Consider the following 24,707-nt stretch of genomic DNA (forward strand, 5'->3'; position numbering starts at 1 on the left):
CCAAAGTAAAACTGTAGGAAACCTCAAAACGTATCCAACTGGGGGAACTAAAAGTTGGAGTAAAGTTGGTTCGAATCTGAGGCAGCACTACCAACGCGGGAAGTAGGTACCGACTACCAACCTACCGCGGCAGGGCAGGGCAGGCGGCAGTAAATCTCTTCGCACGCAAACTGAGTTATACTCGCAGCGAGTCGCGGGTACGGGACGTCACGCGTATTTACGAGCGGTTGCCGGTACTCCCGCGATTAGGAACAGGTAATTACACGTTACTCGGAGATTTACCGTGATTGCACAATATTGGCCATTGTTGATTCGTCTGTGTAATTCGTCTCAGGTTTATGATAACTTAGAATGGAGTTTACATTCAGTTACACTTTTACCACCTAGTAGAGTAGCGAATCAGTCGATGGTGTGCAGCTGGAGATACAAAGTATATGAGAGACTTTGTTACAAAGTTCTGTGATGAAAGAAGTAAACATTCGTGGATTTATATTCCATTTAAATATCGTAACTCTTTCAAAAACAAAAAAGATTGAACCCCGATGAAAGACATGTTGCCCTTATTCTTACCAACTCGGCCTGATATGGTAAAACTTTGCATTAATTTAAAAGCGCATGCGATTTTGAATTGAGGACATATCGGTACCGGCGAGTTCGAGGAACGGCCGGGCGAGGCAGGCAGAGAGAGTAACATAATATATGTGCAGTGGAGCAGAGCCGGCCGCGCGTGACGGACCGCGCCGTGACCCCACACCCACCGCCGACATCCACTGCACATATTGGAAGTGCATTGCATTTTCATACTCTGATGAAAATTCTCTACGTTTCAGGGGTCACACTAGCAGATACAGTGCTTATTGCTCGGGTTATTCTTCTACTCCAAATGGTATCACTTCATTCGTAAAGTTTAGCCGTCAAGTTAGCGTCATTCTTGTCAGTATGCCTTGCTAGATGTATTGTTCGTTGTTTATCATTAAAATACGTTGTTTTAAATCTGAATATCACGTCACAAGATAATCCTAGCAGCAGCGCTGAGCGCGTGTCCGCCTGTTTACTGTAAACGTTATATTTATGCACCGGCCGCCGCGGCCGCTGCACGGCTGGCAGAGGACGGAAACACTTTGATGCACCGTCGCCAGCACACCAGCGTTTATTGATCCCTTCCGCTTGGAAATGGTTCCCTGTATCAGTTTTATCTTCATGTCATGCGACCGCCGGTGACGCCGTGACGGGAATTAATGGCTCCACTCCATTAATTAATTCTATGAGTTTTACTAGCAGCGCATCGCTTCATCCAGCCACCAATTTGATTGGTAATATTCTGCTGTTTATGTCCCATCTCATCGTATGTGTTATGGAGGCGACAGACGCTTTGTAATAACTTCAATGAATGTGTCACTATACAAGAAACTATAATGTTGCACCTGCTGAACTTGAACTTTGTGCACAATATGTATGTTATGGAAGCAACTCGTTTCATGGAATGTTTCACTAATTAACTAGTTTAACTGGTCAATTGAATTTGTAATCAACTAACTAATAAACTCAAATATATCATGATAAAGATTGTTTTTGAAATGTCATAGAAATAACTTTGAAGTATAGAGTAAAGATGATCATTTAACAGTACTAGGTGCTTGCAAATATTTTTATGTATGTTGCATTTAGTGCTTTTATTAAGTTCAAGGAAAGCACACTGGAAGTAAACTCAACATAATTTGAGAATACTTGTAAACATTGGTGTGCTATCTAAATCTCCCCTGCCCCACACATCCGGCCACACACACACAGACACACACACACACACACACACACACCGGCGCGGGGTGTTTGTTTACACGCGCCACGTGTCGGCACATCTTCCCCAACATACACCGTGTGCTGTGTACTCGCAGACATTACGGGTTTACTACGAAACCATACACATTCTAATTCTGGAGTTAATAGTTCCTGCTAAGCAAATATCCAGTTAATCAAATTGATTTTAAGATGATTCTCTATTAAAGACGAATTTGCCATAATCTCCACGCTTAGCAGGTGGGTTGGATCGCAGTTTAAAAGCATCAGATCTATCAGGCAGCCCTGGGGCAGGGCACAATAATTGTTCGACTCTTATGACACCGATGGGAAGAGCACAGGTGGTGACATTTCTACAATTTTGTCTATCTATCTGTTTGTACTCGTTAATCTCTGTAATGGCAGTACAGATTTTGATGGGACTTTTATCATCAGGTAGCTTATTTACTAAGGAGTAACTTAGGCGTGTAGGAGTTAATTTTATTGCATCAGCTAGTCTCTCATAAACCAACAACAGAGACAGTATAGTTATGTAAGTAAAATGGTTCCGTCACTGAGTACCTGCCAGCACTGTATCAGTTACCACATTGGGTAACAGACAGATAATTGACTTGTATCGAACCTATAACTGATACATGTTACATGATCCTGTTACATGTTGTCACAGTGCTGTTGTATGATGGCAATAAGCCCCGCACTATTACTATGTATGTAGATGCATATCTAATATTTGAATTCAGCAAATAATTTCATAGGTAACTTTGACTAGTATTGAATTTCAGTCATTTTCCTTTAACTCATAATCTGTTTTAAGATTAAGCACAGGTGATCAATTAATGCAGTCCATGTCAAAATGCTATGTTATACTATGTTAGTTGTTGTTAGTAAGTTTCAGCAAAAAAATCACTCAATATACACACTGTAATAAAACTATTTCATGTCGAGTGTTAGCCACATAACATTGATTTTCCGTGGAAACGAGTGCGGCTCAGTTTTCAATAGGTTTCGACTCAATAGTATTCACGTAGGCAGTGCCACTGTGCCGGTACAACGGCTTTATGAATAGGCTCTAAACTAGAATTTGAAATGTATGAAAAATCCAATACAACTCCGCGACCCGTATCAAATGTCTAATAGAAAAGTCGACGCCGTCTTTATATTTTACACACACACACACACACACACACACACATATACAAGTACTAACCATGAATGGTGTATTTATCAGGTCAAGTGTTTTACGAATAAAATTTAAATAAAAAATTGGAACAAAAGTTAGAAAAAGCGTTGTGTGGTGCTAGCACTAGCGCTAACTGAGCCACTTCTATGAACTGTACTACCTATTGATGTGAATGAGTTTATTGCCGTAACATTTTTTATATTACCTTCTATACACCTATAGTAAAGCGTGGTAAATGTGTTAAATACTGCAACAGTAAACAGAGAGCCTCATACGAGTTTTTGTAGAGAGAGTTGTCTGTGAGATCAACAGCGTAATCATTGTAATCCCATAGACATTGTAGTTACCCTTAACGATTGCATAGGTGAAAAACTAGGCTACTAATGCTATGTGTCGGTGTGAAGGGCAGACGGCGCCGCGGCGCGAGACTAGTCTCTCAGGAGCTATTATTCAATTTGTACGACTCCCGGCTCCCGGCGGCCGACGTCTGTCTCGTGTACGATTTATAATTAATACCGAATACCGGATACCGAGCAATCAGCGACGATTACATTCTTCCCAAACGATTTATTGTCCTCTGTTTGCCCGACTTCACTTGATTACGGAATTGTTTCAAATTAGGCTCCCTACCGATAACTTACGCTAGGATTATTCACTTTAGTTTACTACAAATTATTTCTGAATTATTCAGCATTTAATTAATGGTTTGGACCAATCCAAGAAGTACCATTTAAAATAAATTTTATGTATAACACTCCTTATAAAAATCTTGAAATAATGATACCCTCTAACAATAAAGATCTGCGTAAACTGATCAAACTGACATAATCCGCTGCGAAGCGCGAACGTTCCCGGAATCGGTCGGTGTTTCGGCGCGTTATCATGTTTCGCCATATTAAACGGTTAATTAACTAATATTGGTTTACAAGAGGCTGCGATACTGTTCCTGTCTTCAAGGAAATGTTTAACCAACGTTAAGTATATCTTACATACGAAAGATCAAAAATATAAATTAATTGAGCATTGAATAGATTGGCAATAGGACCGACAGTCGTTGATTTTTTTAGTTCATCGCCTTCTTATACAGCAGCTCAATACCTTTATCTAACTTGACAGAAGTAACCAAATAGTAACAAACGTTATCGTCAAAACACTTGCACGTGTTGGAAACATTTACCTTAAACATAACAACCGGACATCCAAAACCATGAATGCAGCGAGCAAAACAATGGATTCCGTGGTATTAACACAAAGTTCCGCAAACAATCACTGTCATTCAATGAAGCTGAGCACAATGGCAGTGAACAATGAGGAACATCACAAGCTCGGCAGACGAGCAGTCACAGCGGACACTGCGCCGGACTGCCTGAGACGCCTGGGACGCTTAGTTACAACAACATATATGTTATAGGCTCATAGGAACCCGACTTGCCTGACTGAGCGCCAGAGTTGTGGTCGTAGAAAACGCAAATATCACAAAGTTGATCCATTAAATTGATACTGAGATGCGTCAAACATACGTTACTTCATTTGTACCCAGAAGACTTTAAAGATTTACTTATATTTTATCTGAAGGCAACTAACACCAACATGTTAGTTCATTCCATACATAACAACGCGATAGTGTATATGCAGACAAAATGAAGCTCAGATGAATTATTGCACAAACAGCAATCCAACATTTGTTTGACTAGTATACAAAATATAGACAGTCACAGGACAAAAGCAGAGCTTACAATAGCTGCTAAACAAAACGTTGGCTGGACACAAAGGGAGCAGTAATTAAAAGATCAGGTAGACAGTGCAGCGGCAGCGACCACCCGCCCCTTCATTGTGGCGCTTTTTGTACACCCGACAAAAACATTGCCGTGATACACCACTCCACACATTTTTGTTATTTTAAAGTTACTTGATCCTTACACAAGTTAGTTAGTGATTACTATAACAGAAAATCAAATCAAGCACAGCAAAGATGCTGTGCGAGACAAGACCGAGGAATTTCTCCATACAGCTATACAAAAGCATACAGTTGCATACCAAAGGAAAGCTCCCACGATTTGTTACGAACAATAAACTGGAACTATTCACAGGTCAATCACAGCTCACTACACGCCGGCAACACCACACACCGGCTCACACAATCAATCACCACGAGACGTCACCGAATGACACGCGCGTCACTGACACGGCGCGGAGTGCGGCGGGCGTGCGTGCTCCACCACGGCTTGAACGCGACTGGTTCACTGCAAGAGATGCTAACAAACTCGTTCCGAGCTCTACTCGAGCCTTCACGGTAAGTGGCGCAGGCACAATGGGAAACGCGAGCGCCCGCGCACCTGTGTCGTATACACCTTTTTCTTTTTAATTTTATAAGGCGTCGAACTTTTCTGCAAGCGGACGAACGGTTGATGACCCTAAACAGAAGTCCCTAATGATAATTTAATGGGACCTCAACCGCCATCGATCGAACAATCCACATTCAATGTTAATAGTTACTCATTTTGCAAGCAATCAGCGGCGAGCTTATTTGAGACCAAGTTACATAGCATAATGGTGGATAATAATTCATCAGGAGCTTTTTTCTGTCCGTTACTGGTGAGCAGAGAGACGTCTGAATGGGAGGACAGCCAGATGAGGCTGACGATAGCGGAGGTTTGTGCAGCCGCAGTGTTTACTATTTGGGAGGCAGTCGTGAGGAATGTGGCTGCTTGCGCCGCGCGCTGTCCCCGGGTGGAGTGCGGCGTGCAAGGTCGCGCGCCGAGGTATGCAGCGCCAACACACAGGGGACTGCAAAAGGTTCATTACCAAATCTAAGACACGGCTGGTTCGAACAAAATACGCCTGCTGGTAAGTTGCAGACCGACATCAGTCCAGCAGGGACATATTACAATAAACTGTCAACTGTGTGTTACAATAAAATGTGTCAGGAGAGAGGATCGATTGCTCTCAGAATAAACATGTCGCCGACGTTAATCCGATTACAGAAATAAAGACAAGTAAATTATAAGACGACAAGATTGTCGGAGCGACGCGCAACAAGACAAGCAAAGTATTAATGGCCCATTCACGTGTTTATTATTCTTGTGAACTTATTTTCGACGTTTTAAGCTTTTGGTGATAAATTGGTGACAGAATCACACAACGACTGCAACCCAAATATGCAGTCGACAGGAGATCGCGTGTCGCGCGTCTACAGATTTATTAATGGACTTTTTATAAATACAAAGAACGGTTGGTATACACAAACTGTCGCTTTTGGAGCTCGCCCTCAAAATTAAATATCTTAAGCCATCTAATTGTACGACTTCTAACTTCAGTTTCTAATATTACTATTCAGCACTACACTGTAGCTGAACCCAGCTAGTAGTGGGACAGGACGCTTCGGATTACACACGTCTCTGTAGCACAAACCTTTATTAGGCCATAACATAGTTTACAGTTATTTAGTGAAAATATTAGAAGCTATACGATTACTATTACACTCGTCACTACTATCCATAATTGGCGTCACATTATAATGTCACGAGATCTTTTAATACCAATGACAATATTGGTCGAGCCTACCAAATATTTACTCTATTTAAATTTTTAAGAAGTTTCAATATCAAATTAAGTTACAAATGCTGCATAACAAGATGACAGTGACTCAACAGTTATCTCTGACGAGAGACGTGACGTGACGTGACGTGACGAGCGTGACGGCGGCTCCCATCAGTCACCGCTCATTAGCTGCAGCATCGGACATTGATCAAACTATCATTAACAATTAGTTCCTGCAATTATTGCTGGGTAAACAGCCGCGCTCGTGTTTTTGTACAACTTTTTTCGTTATCGGCGGCAACAGTCAGAAGCAGACAAGATAGTCACTAACCTACTAAGTATGTCTAGAACCACGTACAACTGTAATGGGGTATTACTGATCAATATAAGTTTACTAAGAAGTGCAATCATTATTATTGAATAGAGGAAAGCTTGCCCCAGTATACAGTGGAGCGCGTGTACTGCTCCGATTGCAGTTGCAGTGGGTCATAATACTATACGTGATCAAACGAGATACGATTACATCTCGAACAACTACTTGCATGAATATTGCTTTGCGAAAATTATTGAAATTATTAGATCATAATACGATTACTGAAAACTGGCAATCCATATAAAAAGTTATTTTTCCGCCATTCCACTGCTACTTTTGAAGATTATACAAGTCTATATAGTTCGCACACATACAAGTAAGACTCATGAACTGTCACACTTAAGTCCTCGTAAAGTCAAGACGAGATGAAGTACCAACAAACAGCATTCTACACAAGCTAGGCTTAGCGAAAGTTTCGTTACTATACAAAGTACACATTTCTTAAACCGCAGCTGAGCTCTAGGCTCTAGTGTCGGGCGAAGTTTCCAAGTGCTTCCACTAAGCGGCATCGACTGCAGCCCCACAGCTCCGTAGTTCTCGCACCTCTAGTATTATACGTTGTAACTTCTCTTCAAAAGAAAAAGTTCCCGTCAAAAAGTAACAAATAGATCCGCATAAATCTCAGCAGATTCATCTGTACCGTGTGAAGTATTACTAAGGTAGTATTGAATGGAATTCGTAAGTTTTCTAAGAATATTTCATTTCGTACCTAAGAGTTGAACGTTGTACCTAAGAATTATACGGCAGTTATCTTATAGACCAGAAACAAGGAATATATGCGTGTAAGTGTACGCGTACTCCACAAATGTGTCGGACATTTAATATTAAAATGCTGAACAAAGAAACTACTCGGCACGTATCTTATCCGGCGCGCACAGTTCATTTGCTTCCACGGCGGTTTGTGCACACTTGTGGAAATGTTCGCTCCTGGTTATTTTTAGCTCTACGCGATCCTGTTACACCCGGTATCACATCGGAATATAATACCCAGTGCTAGTCACTGTCGTCTGGTCTGCATGTCCTGGTTCTCGGAGCGCTTTCAATCATTTTCTCCATTCGAGTGGTACTTAGTTATGTACGTGTGTCGTCGTCGATGTAGTACAGCAGTCGAGATGTTGAAGTGATGTGGGCCTCGCGTCGCGCCTCGCAGATTGAAGTCTGAGTTACAGGAACAGCTAAAGTGCAATTTCCTTCCGATGTGTACGCGGCTTCGGCATGATAGCGCCAGGCGACGCCTCGCAGCCACTGTCTAGGGAATTTTATCACTTTCAATATCGTAAAAGTTGTTTAATACTGCCATTTTATTTAGCAGCAAGCTTGAAGTTGTCGACGCATATATGTGTATGGCGTAACATATTCTATTGTTGTACGAATAGAAACGATTAATCCACTCTGAAGACATGGATGAACTAAGTAGAATGAAACCCTTCTGAATGTAACAGCATAACACTAGCGAGTGTCATACATGTGTAACAAGACAATGGCATACTTAACATTGCTAATGGTCCTGCTTATACCCGGGCGGCGTGATGGGGCACATTAATGTGGACGCACGGCTGCAGCTGTCTGCAACGCGTCGCGGCTCTATGCTACATCCATTTGTGAGTACTAGAGGAATGCTAAACTGTGCTAAGTACCGACGGGAGAGACACGACACGACTCATAATGCGTTTAAATTGTGGCCGATTCCAGTTATCGTGTCCTTATGTAATAAGAAGGTACAGATCCAATATTTTTCCTAAAAAATTGCTCGTGGCACAAGTGAGTATTCAAAGTTTGAAGCATCCCATTCCCCAAAGTACCGCATGTAATTCCTAGGAGTGTGGTAGCGACGCGGCGGCGCGTGCTATCTCTTATTCATACCCTTCAATATATTATGACACCACCGCGGGGACTGCTGTCGAAGCTCACCGAGCTGGCTTATCCCACGTGGCCCGAACTTGACGCGAATCGCACTTGAAAGTCGTACGTCGCGTGTCCGCACTTTCTCCGAAACTTTCAAAGTATCGGCTGCCCGCTACCGCGCGGATCATTCTGCTACAACCTGTAATTACCTGCTTGATACATGCGACCGAGTAGCAACATATAATGTGACTCAAGAGATAGATATGTATGTATGTTTCTATGTTTTTATTCAACACAATACCCAGTAGACATTTATTTTTGCAGATATTTTAATTTTATTGCTATCCTTTTTAAACCTTACTATACCTAAGTGCAAACAACGAAGTATTGAAATTTAAATTCAACGCAAGTCAAAGAGTAAACCTCGCTGACACGGAAGCATAATTGGAAATTCCCGCGCGGTGTCAGGAGCTCATGTTGTTGTCGCGACACGATCAGCTGCCGGAGCTGTGAGCCCAGGCGGGGTGTCCTCCAAGGCTTCCAATAACAACAACAGCGCGAGCTATCCTGAGATATAGCGAGCAGCACGCGGCGTGATGTGGCGAGTGTCGGGTGAACCAAAGCCACCGTAAACTTCACCCGAGGCGTCACTAACCTGACGTCACGTTGTACGCGTGAAATGTTATACTCTCTGATACTCGAAATAGTTTTGAAGAGACTGCTGTTGTTACAGAAAGTATTTTAATGACAAAAGAAAGGGTCAAATGTTGAAGGTCCTTGTCGGATATCCGATAGAGGTACTCGTACAATAATAGCTTAGTGCTATAGAGGACATCTTGTTTTTACATTATTTTTTTTTTGTATTGTCACCAGACTTGCCCAATACAGCCAGCATTGAACATTCAACAACAGGCCCTCCCCCTGGTAGACTCACATAGTAAGAGCAGTGAGTGGTAGTGAGTGGTAGTGAGTGAGTAGTGTTGAGTATTAGTGAGTGACTGACCTGTTCGGGCGTGTCGGTCTGGAAGGCGTGGCAGTAGTGGTGCGGCGGCTCGGAGCGCGGCTCGCGCGCCACCAGCGCGAACAGCGCGCGCGCAGACTCACACGTCGCGTACGAGATGCGACGCAGGGCGTGGACCATGCGCACGCTCTGTGCCACACAATACTTGCTTTTTATTATATATTTACATTATAATCACCATAGTTAATATATTAGGTATTAGAGGTTGCTTAATTCTATTCCAGAGGCCCAATTTCAAATCTTCCCAATCCCCGATTCCCGAACAACAACTCTTAAATTCCTAACCCTCAAAAAGCCGGCAACGCACTTGTAACGCTTCTGGTGTTTCAATTGTCCATTGCGGTCCAGTGGCGGCGGCGATTGCTTACCATCAGGTGATCCGTCTGCCCATTTACCGGCGAGTTTCATAAAAAAAATCTACAGTCAATGTTGCTGTACGACATAATGTTAGACTACTTGGCAAAATATATATTTGTAAAAGTAAGTTACGTGTAATGTAGTTCTACAATTCAAGTAATAGTAAATTGGTTTATGTGTGTGTTACCTGGTCGTCGGGGTCGCATACTTTGACCCCCGAGAGCGCGACCACCACCAGCACCGGGACCGCACGCCCGTTCTCCTGGGACAAACAAACAAACAACATTACGTACGATTCTTAACTTGTTACACATATCATAAGACTCCCATATAAAGAGAGTGAGCTCGTTATCGTACTGCAATTTAAAACTAGGTAATTATTTTTGAAAATCTAAACCTGGAAGTAGATGGCGCAGAAATGGAATACGTCCATGAATACATCTATCTGGGCCAACTAGTCTCTTTCCAGGCGAGACAAGAAAGAGAAGTTGCTAGACGCACCGAAAACGCCTGGAAGAGCTATTGGTCCATGGGGGACCTAATGAAAGGAAACCTTCCATTAGCACTTAAGAAGAAACTCATGGACGTGTGTATTCTGCCCATCCTAACCTATGGCGCTCAAACTTGGTCTTTGACACAACATCAGAAGTCCAAACTCAAGGTTTGCCAGCGGGCCATGGAGCGCAGTATCTTAGGAGTTCGACTGTCGGATAGACTAAGAAACACCACGCTGCGCTCCATGACTAAAATAATCGACGTTGGTCATAAAGCCGCCAGCTTGAAGTGGAATTGGGCTGGTCACGTCTGCCGCATGTCGGACGAGCGGTGGGCAAAACTCACTACTGAGTGGAGCCCGCTCAACGTCCACAGACGTCGCGGCAGGCCCAAAAGGAGATGGCGGGACGAACTCGACATCTATGACAAGGATTGGCCGCAAAAAGCTTTAAACAGAGAGGAGTGGAAGGAAGGTAGGGAGGCCTTTGCCCTGCAGTGGGACGATCATGGCTGAAATCTAAAATCTAAATCTAAACCTGAAACCTCGGTAATAGCACATGCCACAATTTGGATAATGAAACTTAGAAACCAGGGTTTCCAAAAAACAAAACTAAAACTATCTCTGTAAAGTAATAAAGAGATAAAGAATACTTAGTTCCATTATATAACGGTCCTGTAGTGGGAGCACATTGTTGGCTCTCTTTGGGTTAATAGAACATTAGCGCAGTCCGCGGTGGGCGCGGCGGTGGTGCATCAGTACATTGCCGCCGAGCGATACTGAATATTATCGAGCTACAATCTGATACATGACCGTGACGTCACGCTGGCAATTTAAATATTCACTTAATTTTATATTAGGTGCCTACTTGAACACCTACGTTTAAAATAGTTGGCTTCACAGTCCATATCGAGCATTGTAACGTAAACAAATCCCGCCCCAGCAAGTAAGACATTGAACGTAATTAGAGTCCAAGTTTCCCTGGAGGTGTGTTATCCTTGATTTGATGCACGCGGGTTAACTCCAGTTTCGAAACAAGTTGATTTACGAAACAACATTTATTTGAGGGAGGTGTAGTCTAGGCGCAATGGTGATTGTGAGCGAGGCGCGGGGGCGCGGGGGCGCAGGGCACGGGGCGGGACTGTCCCGGCGGCTCTCATTAGGTATTTTAATTAAGACGGGCGGCCGCAAGCTGTAGCGGCCACTATCTACCTGCCAGCCTGCTACACACTCCTCTTTGTCAAACGATATTACATTTTGCGCACATTCTTCACCTGAATCGGTTGTTTACGGAATCAGTGAACGCAAGGCATATCTTCTATGCTCATATGCCTTAAACTCTGCATTAACAAACAGCTACCATATTGACGGCATGGATCCAGCAGAAAATGAGCGGGCGTTGTTCGTTGTGGTGATATATATGTCGATATAGGTAACAATAGGTTTGCATTGCATGTTTTTCTAGTTAACTCTCCGATGTTTAACATTTGTTTGCCATGTCAGACGGACACAAAAATCTTTGTTTTTTTTAATTATTTTGTCTTTGACTAGGAAAATATAGCAGAAGGGAATGCGAATGTGGGAAATCAGAGACTCTCCATATTTACATTTAGTTAGGTCTAGCTAATAAAGTAACATTCAAATGAAATAAAAATTGACTTAATAAGTTCTTTTGTTCAGATAATTTCGCGAAGGAAACTAAAACAGAGAGTATCTAATACTATCAGCACGCGGACTCTCTCCTGCGAGGCAGCGGCAGGACGTACACTGCAAAGTGTTGGAGCCATTAGTATGGAGTCGCTGGAAGTTTTAATGCGAGCCGTGAACTGTTCTCACTGTGCTAATAACAGTTACACTAACTGACTTAAAGCACACTTGTTTTAAATTTCGATCTCGTTACCTCGCGCTTTGAGGAAACACAGGGAACCCGAATAGAGGAGGGAGAGGCGCGCGGGGCAGGGTGTCTCAAGTACACTAATGTAATGAGCAACCACCGAGCTGATTGTCTCACCACCACTTAGCACTCGCGCCTAACTGACTCACTTGTTCTCCAAATTCCTTTAAAGATTACGTAAAAAGATCCGAAGCTGCCATAAACACGGCGCACTCTCTCCTCCCCACATACAAAATACATTTGCGGCCTCCATATTGAGTATTCTTTGATGGCAGTTCGTCGAGCGCACCTGGCTCCTCCGTGTACTCTCCACTAACACACTTTCCGCTGACAAAGCAAATGAGCGATATCTCCCGGCGAAGGCTCTCACTCCGCCGTAACGCGGTATCATACTCGTATATATTTTATTCACGGATGTTTTTAATCAGGTCACAGTTTTTATATTCATCGCTAGCGAGCGATGTAAAGGGTCCCACAGGAAAGTCTCGCGCTATCCGTCGTGTGATGGCAGGGTGGCGGCAGTTTGTATGTAAATGGTGAATTATTCGTGGTGCGGCTTATTGCGACCTTGGCGCGTCGCGTTAGTGCCGCGCTCAGCTGCCGAACGTAGGCAGGAGCAAGCTCTCAGAGTGTGTGCGTCATTGTACAACCATGTCTAGAAGTTTCAGAATCTTCAGTTTCTATGATAAGTCTGTTTTATACAAACTGTCCTTCTGTACATACCTCCGTAGTGGCGCCGCCGGCTCTCTGCTGATGACGTCGTCGCTCGCTCGCTCCGAAGAGCACGTGAACTTGATTGTTCCGATAATAACATACAGAACGGTTCACTGTTTCCTCCGATTCCGTAACATTAACGGTTCTGAAGCCTGTGACATTTACTCCGCCCCGAACGATGGGAGGAACGAGTATTTCTTTTATGGACCTATATTATTTCGTCACGCGAAATATGTTTGGGTAGCACAAAGTTTTTCAGCACACATGTCACATACTTTATTAATTTGTTAACTGTTGCACGTTGTTTGTCCAACTTCACGTGACATACATTATTTGGATGTACCTAACCAACTGAAATTTTGGTCAATCAAACCACAAGAACATACTTATCAGTGCTCTCACTATACTGCCCTCGCATGGTCACCGTGACCGTCATGCGGGAACTGATAGCAACCACTCTGACATCTGTGACCAGATGGTCTACCCGACTGTATGTGTTCATATTGTCTATCACATATTCATGTATTCCAGTAATCATTGTCTTGATAAACAAAAATGTCTTGAACAATCTTTGAAGAAAAATGCCTTACAAAAGCACCCCACTATAACATCGGCGCAAGATTAGACATAACGTAACGGCTCAAGTTCGTGTTCATCATTCAACTAACTTCTGCCGGCAAGGTTAATTCCGTGATTTAGTACAGGTCTGTGGCGGCAGAGGGCGGCACGCGGGGGGGGGCAGTGGGGAGTGTGACAATCATCCCGCACACACCGGCTCCAGTGAACAGCGGCAGCTATTACCAGGACCGCAGCACACAATGTTATGATCGCCTCATTACGCCCGCCGACATTTTTCCCGCACAATTGTCTGATTTCTCTCGTATAACGTGTCAACTGCTATGTTCCCCTACTCCCGGTACCTAGCGGCCTTTTATGACTCCTTAAATTTTAAGGGTCTCATATGAAAGATAACTTTATTAAGGTTTATGAGGATAGATATTTTATCTAAAAAAGAATATGCTAGGAGCTTAACGATCCTCTTTGGCCACGGATCCCTGATAAGAATATTTTGAACAAATCTCATTTGCTCCCAACAGAATGGTTAGTTCGTTTACTTAGTTATTTTATAAAGCAGCTGTACTAACTGGCCAATTAATCTCGGCTGCTAGTGCTCACCGAAAGTAAAGTGAAATATAAAGCGGCTGCGATGTGGCGGCGCGGGCGCGGGGCACACAGCGCACTACTGGGACCACTCTCAGCCTCTACACAATAACAGCCTTCCCGAGCTGAGTTATGGCGCCCGCCGCCGCCCGCCGCCGGCCGAGCCATGAGAAACGTGCGGACTTTATTCAAACTGCTCTTTATTCAATTAAAGCCTTGACAAATTACCGTTTTACTTCGAAACTGACTGAAGTTTGTCCGTCGATATTATACCTGCGAGTACGAGTACTTGCAACTAGTGAGTTGACACTACTCTCAAGGATTTAATCCAAACTTAAACTTTATTAACCTCTGGTTTTGATACAGTGAGTCAGAGAAGTGATATTTTGTACTTTAGTATTTTTCTCTGAGTGTTTGTCTCTTGCCCTGCGACTATGTACCCAGTACTCAGTATGATTCTGCTACAATTACATTTCCGCTCCCCGCTCCAGCCTCAAGCGCGGATATAATAGTGCGGATCCATTAGCGCGGCGCTAGCAGTCGAGCACCGATAGCTACCAGTTTACGAGGCCCCGCTAAGCACATAATATTACACACAGACAGACAGACACACGCGCGACAACCTACTAACATTGCCGTCATAACAACAACATTTTTATTTTTAGTAATAATATTACACGTGGGTTGTCTATAAAATTGATTTGGCGTTTTGAGAAAGGTCTTGATGTCACGTGTATGTATGTGACGATCGTTTTGTATAGAAATTCTGGACCGAGAGAACTGAAGAACGAACCTTCTGCAGACACTAGACATTGTACACTAAGGACATACATTAACAGACGAATTATGACTGAAAGCAGATTATTTGTTCTTTCTCTTTCTCAAAGATTGGTTTAGGTCACATTGCTTAATGAAATATATTACTTTGAAAAAATGTACGCACTTTGAGATTGAGTATTTAATTGTTTTATCAAGTGGCTCTACAGCGCGATGGCAGCGCTCGAGCCAACAGCTCGCAACATGGGAACCTCTCACTAAGTATTTGCTCGCAGTCGAGAGTATAACAATTGGCTGCGATCGGCAGTTGTTCCTAATGATGCATTGATCCTGTATTTATACGCGAGTGCGGGTAAGTGCACTACTACTGCCGCCGCCCGCCGCCGCCCGCCGTCTGCCTGCGCTCGACTACCATTATGAGCAATCAGTCCAAGTTTTATATATTAATACTTTGTGCAAACACCACTTCATTGTATGTGCCTCTATATCGGATGGCACGCTATGATTAAGTAGTTACTGATCGTCGGCAGATACTTTGCAATTCTATAGGTAGGTATAACATGCTGTGGATTTATCTATAATCCGTAGGTAGACAGCCTGGAAAGTGATAATATTTACCAAGAGGGGAATTCCTTCTGTTTATATCTAGTTAAGTAAAAAAGTCAATACAAAAATATAGGCACAAGAACAACGAGGGCTGTAAAAGTTCCGATGACAGCGCGGAGAGGCGAGAGGTTATTTTTCTTAAATTACTTTAAGAGAAAAGTACAACATTGAGTTGTGCCGTTCTGTACCCGAGCTAATTACTCGAGACGACAGGTTGAGATGTGCGGGGCGGGGACAGAGGGGGAGGGGGGGGGCTCTAGTGACACGTTACAATGGGAAAAGTTACGCAATAACAGACTAACTTTTGGCTCGACACCGTTATCGGAGCGGTCCCGCCGCTCGAATATAGCCCTTGGGGGTAAGGCATAAAGTCCTTGATGAATACTTAGGCAGGCTTGTGAAGTCCTCCGTCTTTTATTCGTGAGTCAGGCGCGCGAGATTTATGTGAATAAAACACGGGTTCGTGTTATGTTTTATGGTGAGCGTTGTGATCCGACGATAACACGGAAATATAGAATACATCGCAACACAAACACGCGTCAGCGGGCGCTCGACAAGTTGCCGGCTGTCGGTGTCCCGCACACGAGCGGGCAGTTATATTAATTAATTGAACTTACGAAGACAAATATGTAAGAAAATATAATGTTTTACAATTTCTTCTATTAACTAGGTCCCAACAGGAGTCCTAGTTAATTGATATTTTGAGTGAAGTTATTAATTTGTTTCTCTATTAGAACCAGGTCTCCTATGTCGACAAAAAGTCAAATAAGTTAGAATACTTGGAAGTCAATAACTTAGATGTCATTATCTATGCTAACAGGAACTGGATTATATGTTCGCTCGGTAACCACCGTGTACAGGTCAATTAAATTCATGTATGAACGACATTTAATCAGTCGTAAGTTTAACTTTTCATTAAACCACATACATAATATCACGCCATTCAAATCCGTAAGATATAGGCAGAGGATGTACATTACATGCTACACTCACTTTTTCTCAGTAAGTTTCATGTAAAATTTAGCTCCGCCTGATAATCGAAACTGAATTACTCAGCTGTTGCTTTGTGATGAGTCAACCAATGACGTATCAATGTCAATTACATAATCAAGCGAGCTACCTGCTACATTATCATGTAGCAAAGACAGAAACTTTATTAAAAGTTTTAGTAGTTACAGCTCGACCTAACATAAGCGTGCCAAAAATAGTAAAATAAAAGTACGACGAAGTGCCGAAGAATTTTTAAATAATGTTAAAGAAAAAATACGTAATTTACAAACATTGATCCCCGAACGGGTGAAAAAGGGGCAAGTTCCCGATAGCGACAGAAGGGTCCGCCCGATAGGACGCGAGCCCATCACAATTTATTGGAACAAATTCCAATCCCGGCCTGCAACTGAAAAAATATGTAACAGAAATACGCAATCGTATCGTACCCACTCTCTACGGAGGAATTGGGGGAATTTGTGGAGGGAACTGGAATCTTGGTGGGTCGTTACATGGGATTTTATAATGAAAGTATGCCGTGCAGTGTGTACTCGTACCTAACTGTATTGAGTAGAAAGTAATTCAGTGTTACTTTAATCAATTAAATGTGAAGAATTTTCATGGACAAAAGTTCATAAAACAGTTTCCTCATAAAAACGACACGTTGTAAATTAAATACGTAGTACTTAATGATTAACTATAACTTTCAACCAAATGAGCTACTTAAGAATACTTTACCCAAAATACATAGTAACCCTCCAAGTTGAAATCACTAACAATTAATCAAAAATCAAAATTCTATTGTGAATACTTACTAGTAAAAGTCCAAAGTATTTGTCAAAATAATCAAGTCATAAGGAATCGTCGTGTTGAGTTCAAAGAGTTCGTAAGTTTTCCGAAGTTAGTCGCGTGTGTCGCGTGGCGGGGCGAGGCGCGCGTGCTCGCCGGCCGGCTCGCGGCGCTCGACTGCCGCCCTACTCCGCCCGCCCAGCCGACCACCACATACATCGTAGCAAATTATTATAAGCTTTTAAGTAATGCTATTTATACACTATTTTAAAAAGGAAAGTGTAATGTGCATTAATTAAAATAGGCAGATGTAAATACTCGAATGATTGAAATGACTAATTATGTTGTAGTGTGCGATTGACTTATTAGGTACTCGTTGTCAGTTTGTAGTTTCTTGGAAGTTGTTACGAGTACTCAAGGAAAGAATTAAAGTTCTCACTGGCAAGAAAATATTTTTTTGTGTTAGGCCCTGGAACTTTTATTTTATACACGATATATAGACAATAGAAATAGTTGATATCTAATTGTACATAGAAGTTGTATGTTGTGTTGTAATGAGCCACACTGAGTTATTGTAACACACAACCGTAACACAACATTCCGTGTGCCACCGACTGAATATGAGCAAGCATGTGGCTATAGAGTGCGGCGTGTTACGGCGGGATTTGCACAGACACGGGATCAAGACGGGATTTACATGACGCGAGTAGAACGAACCATAAAACAAAAACCGGAGCCGGCGACCAATCACACGGAGGCTCGGGAAGACAGAGGGCCGCCCGGGGACATCCGTCATCGTTCGCAACCGCAGGCAGCACCGGCTGGTGGCGCCCTCTTTGTAGCAATACTCAACTAATGTGTGCTGGACAGGGTTACATCTTCTACATAGCTTTGGGGAAAGCTAACAACTGTACAAAGATACGTGGCGACAGAGGCACTACCTAAGACGTTCCTATCCCGTCATATCAGATCTAATATCGTGAAAGTACGATTTTAAGAGTATCTATTATTTTTCATATGTATCTATAATTATTAAAGACAATGCAATATTCTAGAGATTTTTATTTATCTTTAACACAATTGAATATAATGTCACTTTATGATGATGTTAATAAAATATGCTTTAACCATTTCCGAGTTAGCTGGTATCCTGAACAATTTGCCAGGCGGTAAATTACAATATCAAGTATACCGCGGGCAAACGATGGCAGCGAGGCTTGTACAAGATATCTAAAGACATCTGTTTACCATACAAATAACACAACATTCGCGGGAGGCGCCACTTTATGCATTATTCAAGCGAGCGCCGCAATCAATGGCCGCCCTTAATTAAACAACTGGAAAAGTTATGAACGTTTATTTCAAAATTAAATCTGATTAACAATGTAAAGCCCCAAGTTTTGTGCGGCGTGCCTTGTACTGTGGCACAATACATTGGAGCAATATTGTGTCGAGCAGTGGAGCTACAGGTTTATAGAGTGAGTGTGGTCGTGAGCGAGCAGAATAAACAAGTCATTAATGTTCATTACATTAAGCCTCGATGAGACCTACATATTGCTTGCTCACCATTTTTATGTATATAGGATACTCTCTAGCGGTAATATGACTGTCCGTTCCGATTCATCTTAAAACAATATAACACGGTCTTAAGCAAAGCGATTACAATAATAAAATAAAAACAAATCTCCGCGGAGCAGGGAAATGGGAGCAACGATAATGTGGTGAGTACGCGAGCGGGCGCGGTGGAACAGCAAACACTCGGCGATGGGTTCAACTGCTCATGTAATGGTCCACACTCGTCCTTGTACACCGCCAGCCGACGCGCGAGGAGTGGGAGACAGAAGGTTCACTGCGTGCAGAACTTGGGTAGCAGTACTAGCTGCCTACATGTGACATCACAGTAGTGTACTGCCGATTACGTAGTTTTGGTTTCGTTCCCGGGAATGTGTTTATAACTTTTCCACTTTTGTAAAACTATCCGTCAATAACACGGAATATGAATTTGTCTTTTGAAGGGACAATGGGAGCAAAAATGAATGAAAATAAAATGACAATGGAAAAAACACTCGGCGATGGGTTCAACTGCTCATGTAATGGCCCACACTCGTCCTTGTACACCGCCAGCCGACGCGCGAGGACTGGGAGACAGAAGGTTCACTGCGTGCAGAACTTGGGTAGCAGTACTAGCTGCCTACATGCGACATCACAGTAATGTACTGCCGATTACGTAGTTTCGGAAAGTATTTACGACTTTCAACTATCCGTCAATAACACGGAATATGAATTTGTCTTTTGAATGACAATAAAAAAATTGAATGAAAATAAAATTACATTAATAAATATAACGTGGGTAGAAGTAATGACGGTAATACATATTTTTAGTTTTTGAAAATAAAATGTTTGATCATAACATGCTAATAAAAGTGAGCTTTCTGTGCATTCGTATAGAGTGCGTAGTTGCGCGGCAGTTAGGTCGCGAGTGATTGTGGCGCCGTTTCACCATCAGCACATATTGTGCCGCCCGACGACTCGATACCAATGTGGCGATGTGATGCCATCGACTCAGCAAACGTTTGTCTACGTATATTGTGTAACTGGTTACAAATACCGTATTGTTCAGCAGTAATCAGTAGCTAGTCCACTATAGTATATTGCCTTACGCAATATCACACATGAGCTTGACAGTTTGTGAAGCAGGATGGACTTGTTTGTCATTGTCATCGTCAACTCCGTAACTAAAGACGTAGGTAGTGTAAATAATGCCGTAATTTTGTGCCAAAATCCATTTGTTTGCTTTTAATTTCCCAAAAAACAAACAGTATGAGAAACAATAACACAGAAACCCTTGTGAAATCAATAACAATAAAATTTTAATAGCATCATAATTGAGTGACCAGCTACACTGGAGCCGTAATAAACCACTGAGTGACGCGGGTGCTGAATGAGTCGCGCAGGGGTTGACACCGGCCGCGGGTCAGCGTCCACTGGTCGAGCGATCACTTCGGTAAGCGTTTCTCCCTGACAAGTAGGTAACTCGGCTACTTGGGACATTTTATTGGAAAACTTTCGTGTGGACCTGCTCGAGTGTTTTATTCTCTTACTTGGGGAGTACCGACAGACTCAGGGACCTCATAAATAATAGCACCGCCGCTGCTGGGAGGACACACCATTTAAATAGGTCACTGCGTCGCACCTCGTGCTCGCGACTCACTCTCACTGCGTTATCTAGAATCTATCTAAGAACTTATTTGATGCCTTGTTTTAGATAAAAAAAAAATACTTCAGCAAAAAAGTATCATGGACTGTAAATAAGACCATAGCATATTATATACGGAGGCTATACATCATTTCTATAGTTTACCACACAATAAGAAAACCCGCCACATACAATAAAACTAAGTAACAATATAAATGTATAACAAAACGATAACACACAATATCTCTTTGGTTTTATAGTGGACGTATAGATTTGTAGGCCGATGGGTAAGTTATGAATGTCCGCTCATAAAACGCGAGACAGTGTTCTATTTGAGTTTACGAGAGACAAACGAGACGGTATTACAAGTGGAGGGACACCACACACGACACACGACACACGACACACGACACACGACACACGACACACGACACACGTACTGTTATTGCCGAGCTGTCCCTCGTACGAACTGACGAGGACATGTGGACGAATGTTCCATTGCGACCGCACCTGACAGGCTGACACTACAAGTTGCCACAATATGTAACAATAGAAATGAGAGTGACGGTATTGCAGCAGAATGCTTTGAAAGTAATTCAAATGTAAAGTATTCTTCTAAATTCTAACTTTAAAAAAATCTTTTAAACTTATACACATACTATGAACACATGACTCTGTCTGTACTTAAAAAATAACTTTAATATAATTATATTAAAGTTATTTTTTAATATTTTGTGAGTAGTTTAATTATAATTTTTAATATAATTATAATTAAACTAAGTTTAATTATAATTTTTAATATAATTATAATTAAACTACTCACCAACTGAACTTCGTTCTTTTTGTTTATTATTGGATATTATTTACGCTTCAGTTCACTTCGCTTGAAACATGTTTAACTACCACAGTACTGTGTTCTATCGTACCGTTAAACATACATTACTCTATTTGATCCAGAAATTCGGTAGATGAAGCGTCAATTAGGAGCAACTACATAAAAGTCATTAGTGGTTAGTCCCGGGTTCGATGCCGGCGCGGTGCGGTCACACATCACGCGCCGCTCATCACGAGGCTGCGCTAATGGGAGCACTGAGCATTCGATAATTGTGCAACTTTATAAGAGCTGAACTGTTACTAACTAACGCGAGCACTTGACGCTTTTATACTGCGACGGGGTCGGCAGACAGTGTACATACACATTAAACTTATCACCAACTTATTGCCTGACTTGTTCAAAGTTCCGAGTAATTGAACGTGAGCCTGTTACACACTACACAACCAGAAAATTGTATCCTCTGTCAAAAAGAAATCTTTGAATACCCGAAAACCACAATCTCAATAATATTATGTATACTTTACACGAGCAGCTACCACCCGAGTCGGATTAGTAACCGAGCCTGCCACCGCTCCACCAACGAGCCAGTCACTGTGAAATAAATGCTAGAACGCTTGCACATGGAAGTATTTGTACCTGCATGCTATAACTCGCAGTTATTCGATAAATAATGATGTATTTGTGTAAGATCCCGGTTAATTATACATCACCAATCGGGTAGAAGGTGCGCTATCTGCAGCTAGGAGTGGCGGCCATATCGAGGGCTATCCAGTCGAGTCTATCGGCCGCCGCATTCAATGGCCCCGTCTGGTGGAGCGACTTATTGTATGAACTGTCCCCACCGGGCCGCGGCACAGGGCCGGCTGCACTCCACTGCAAGTATTCTGACTAATGCGATATTATTTTGATCAAGGATTTTACTCTAAAAAGACACAAAATTTTACCTTACAAGACTTTAATCATTATTTTTGAAATGCGTATATGCATAAATTTTATTGTATAATGCCTTCCATTCGTTGTGTAAGTGAGGGTACCGCCTCGTTGTGTGAGGTTAACCTAATTATCCCCCTTCCCAATCTTCCCAATCCCTGATTCATCAACAACCCTTAAATTCCTAACCCCCAAAAAGCTGGCAACGCACTTGTAATGCCTCTGGTGTTTTAAGTGTTCATGGGCGGCGACGATTGCTTACCATCAGGTGATACGTCTGCTCGTTTGCCTCATAAAAAGAAAAACAAATCATGTTTTAATTTCTCCAAAATTAGGTCTACCTGTGTTTCTTATAGGTACGTATCTTAAAGGAATACCAAAGTTGCAGTCCGTCTCTGATCTATCGTCTGGCACACCAATCACTGTGAAAGGATACTATCTAGTATTAGGCCGCGCCCGGCCGCTGCGCCCCCGCGCCCCCGCGCCCCCGCCGTCTCAATATTCAACCATCAGCTTGAAGGGGATGCCTAGCATCGAAGCAGCATGCACACTTTGTATGCAGTATATAAATACCATACGTATACAAACATAATTAGATAATAACGCTTTTCGCCAATTTATGAATAATAGTAGCGATTGAGCCCATTGACATATAGCAGGCACTACTCTGGTCCATGCTGCCTGGCTCCAAAAAATAAACCAGAGACCAACATGCATTTTTCGGTCTCTGGTTATATTCTATGATTCTATTGTCTTGTTACTCCTATTGCTATGCAATTTGGAAATTAATGCGAGTTTGGAATTACAACATTACAGCCAAACACGAGTTAATCGCCGCAGCGCACGGCGGTGACTGGCTCACCGTGTGTTAGTCATTTTTATATCGCTATGAAACTTTCATTAGGGTTTTACGACGGAGCACCCTCGTCGCCTGCAGCCAGGGTTATCAAAAACGTGACACTTTGTACGACAACACTCATCAGTTTTACAAAATATATTATGTAATGATGAACATAATCATGTACAGAACGTGATCATTCATGAACTTGTTTTTCTTAATTCATTTCTTTTTCTTATTTGTCTATGGGCCCTACTTCAGAATGCGGTGCATTGCATTTGGCAAGCCCTTGCATCTTGCCAGCTTGTTGCGGTAACGACCGAGTTAATGACACGCGCGCCACGTGGCGGGGCCGGCGCACACTATACACACACACTACACATACACACACTACTCGCCACTACTTTACGATGTTGTGTGACACGCGCCCAATTATGCTAACATCGTTAATAGTGGGCGCTTGATGCTTCAACTAAATTACGAAGATCATTTCATGGTTTATGACGTTGATATATGTCTAGTATAGTATATGTCTGTGCGCGAGCTTCCAGTCTTGATATTACTCGTAGTAGTCCCCAACTTGGATATTGCTTGGAGATTCATATCAAAAAACGTAAAAGTGTTCGTGTTAAATTGATCTCATTGGGAGTCGTCGTCTGTAATAGAAATGTTGATAAGAAATTCATTCGGAAGGCCGGCTGGGCCATTGGATCAGTCCGGCCCGACCGCTATCGAGATCCAATATCGCCCGGCCATCGCCCGGCCATCGCCCGGCCCGGACATGCCACGACTTCATACCACACTTTATCCTTGATAGATACCATTTATTTTTACTGAACTTATCCCATTTCTGGTTCTTTTATCGTGAAATTACAGTGAAGGTTTATAAGGCGGTCGCATTGGGTATTGTACTCGTCACAAACTGTCGCTTCATTTACTCGCCACATTAAGCCGGTGATTGTATTACGCGGGCCGCGGTCGGCGCGGGCCGGCTCGGGGGAACTGAGACAATTAAACGTTCAGCTTAAACACCAAATATCGTCGCGCGCGGCTTTGGTACGTTTAATCTGATTATTTACATTTGGTATTTAAATGTTCCATTTAAGGAGCAATCAAAGGAAGTGAGACTGAACTAAGTAGCTCGAGCCGAGCGTGAAACTGAACTGTGGTTTACGTAACACCAGACCGCGGCAGGCAGCGCGCGACGACATCACACGTTGATGTATTTGTTCGAGCGGTGGTACTCATGCTAACGTTACCGCTTAATACTATCAGTATCAATGAGATAATTTACCCATTAAATGTAAAAATGTCTAGATCTAATCGCTACTAGTTATTACTCATCGACGTCTTCGATGCTGTTACGACATAGGC

The 24,707-nt window shown here is 42.6% G+C and overlaps 1 protein-coding gene across 2 annotated transcripts in view; it reads right to left on the reverse strand.

Moving 5' to 3' along the window:
• LOC118268517 (EGFR adapter protein) overlaps positions 1–24,707 on the reverse strand; it is a 108,485-nt gene that overhangs the window by 30,600 nt on the left and 53,178 nt on the right. For both annotated transcript variants that reach the window (XM_035583049.2, XM_035583048.2), the window contains 2 exons: positions 10,301–10,375; positions 9,739–9,885 (listed from right to left, as the gene is read on the reverse strand). In XM_035583049.2, the coding sequence (XP_035438942.2) occupies positions 9,739–9,885; positions 10,301–10,375 (222 nt within the window). The remainder of the gene's footprint in view (positions 1–9,738; positions 9,886–10,300; positions 10,376–24,707) is intronic.

Source organism: Spodoptera frugiperda, chromosome 29 (genome assembly GCF_023101765.2).
Source record: "Spodoptera frugiperda isolate SF20-4 chromosome 29, AGI-APGP_CSIRO_Sfru_2.0, whole genome shotgun sequence".
Lineage (NCBI taxonomy): Eukaryota > Metazoa > Arthropoda > Insecta > Lepidoptera > Noctuidae > Spodoptera > Spodoptera frugiperda.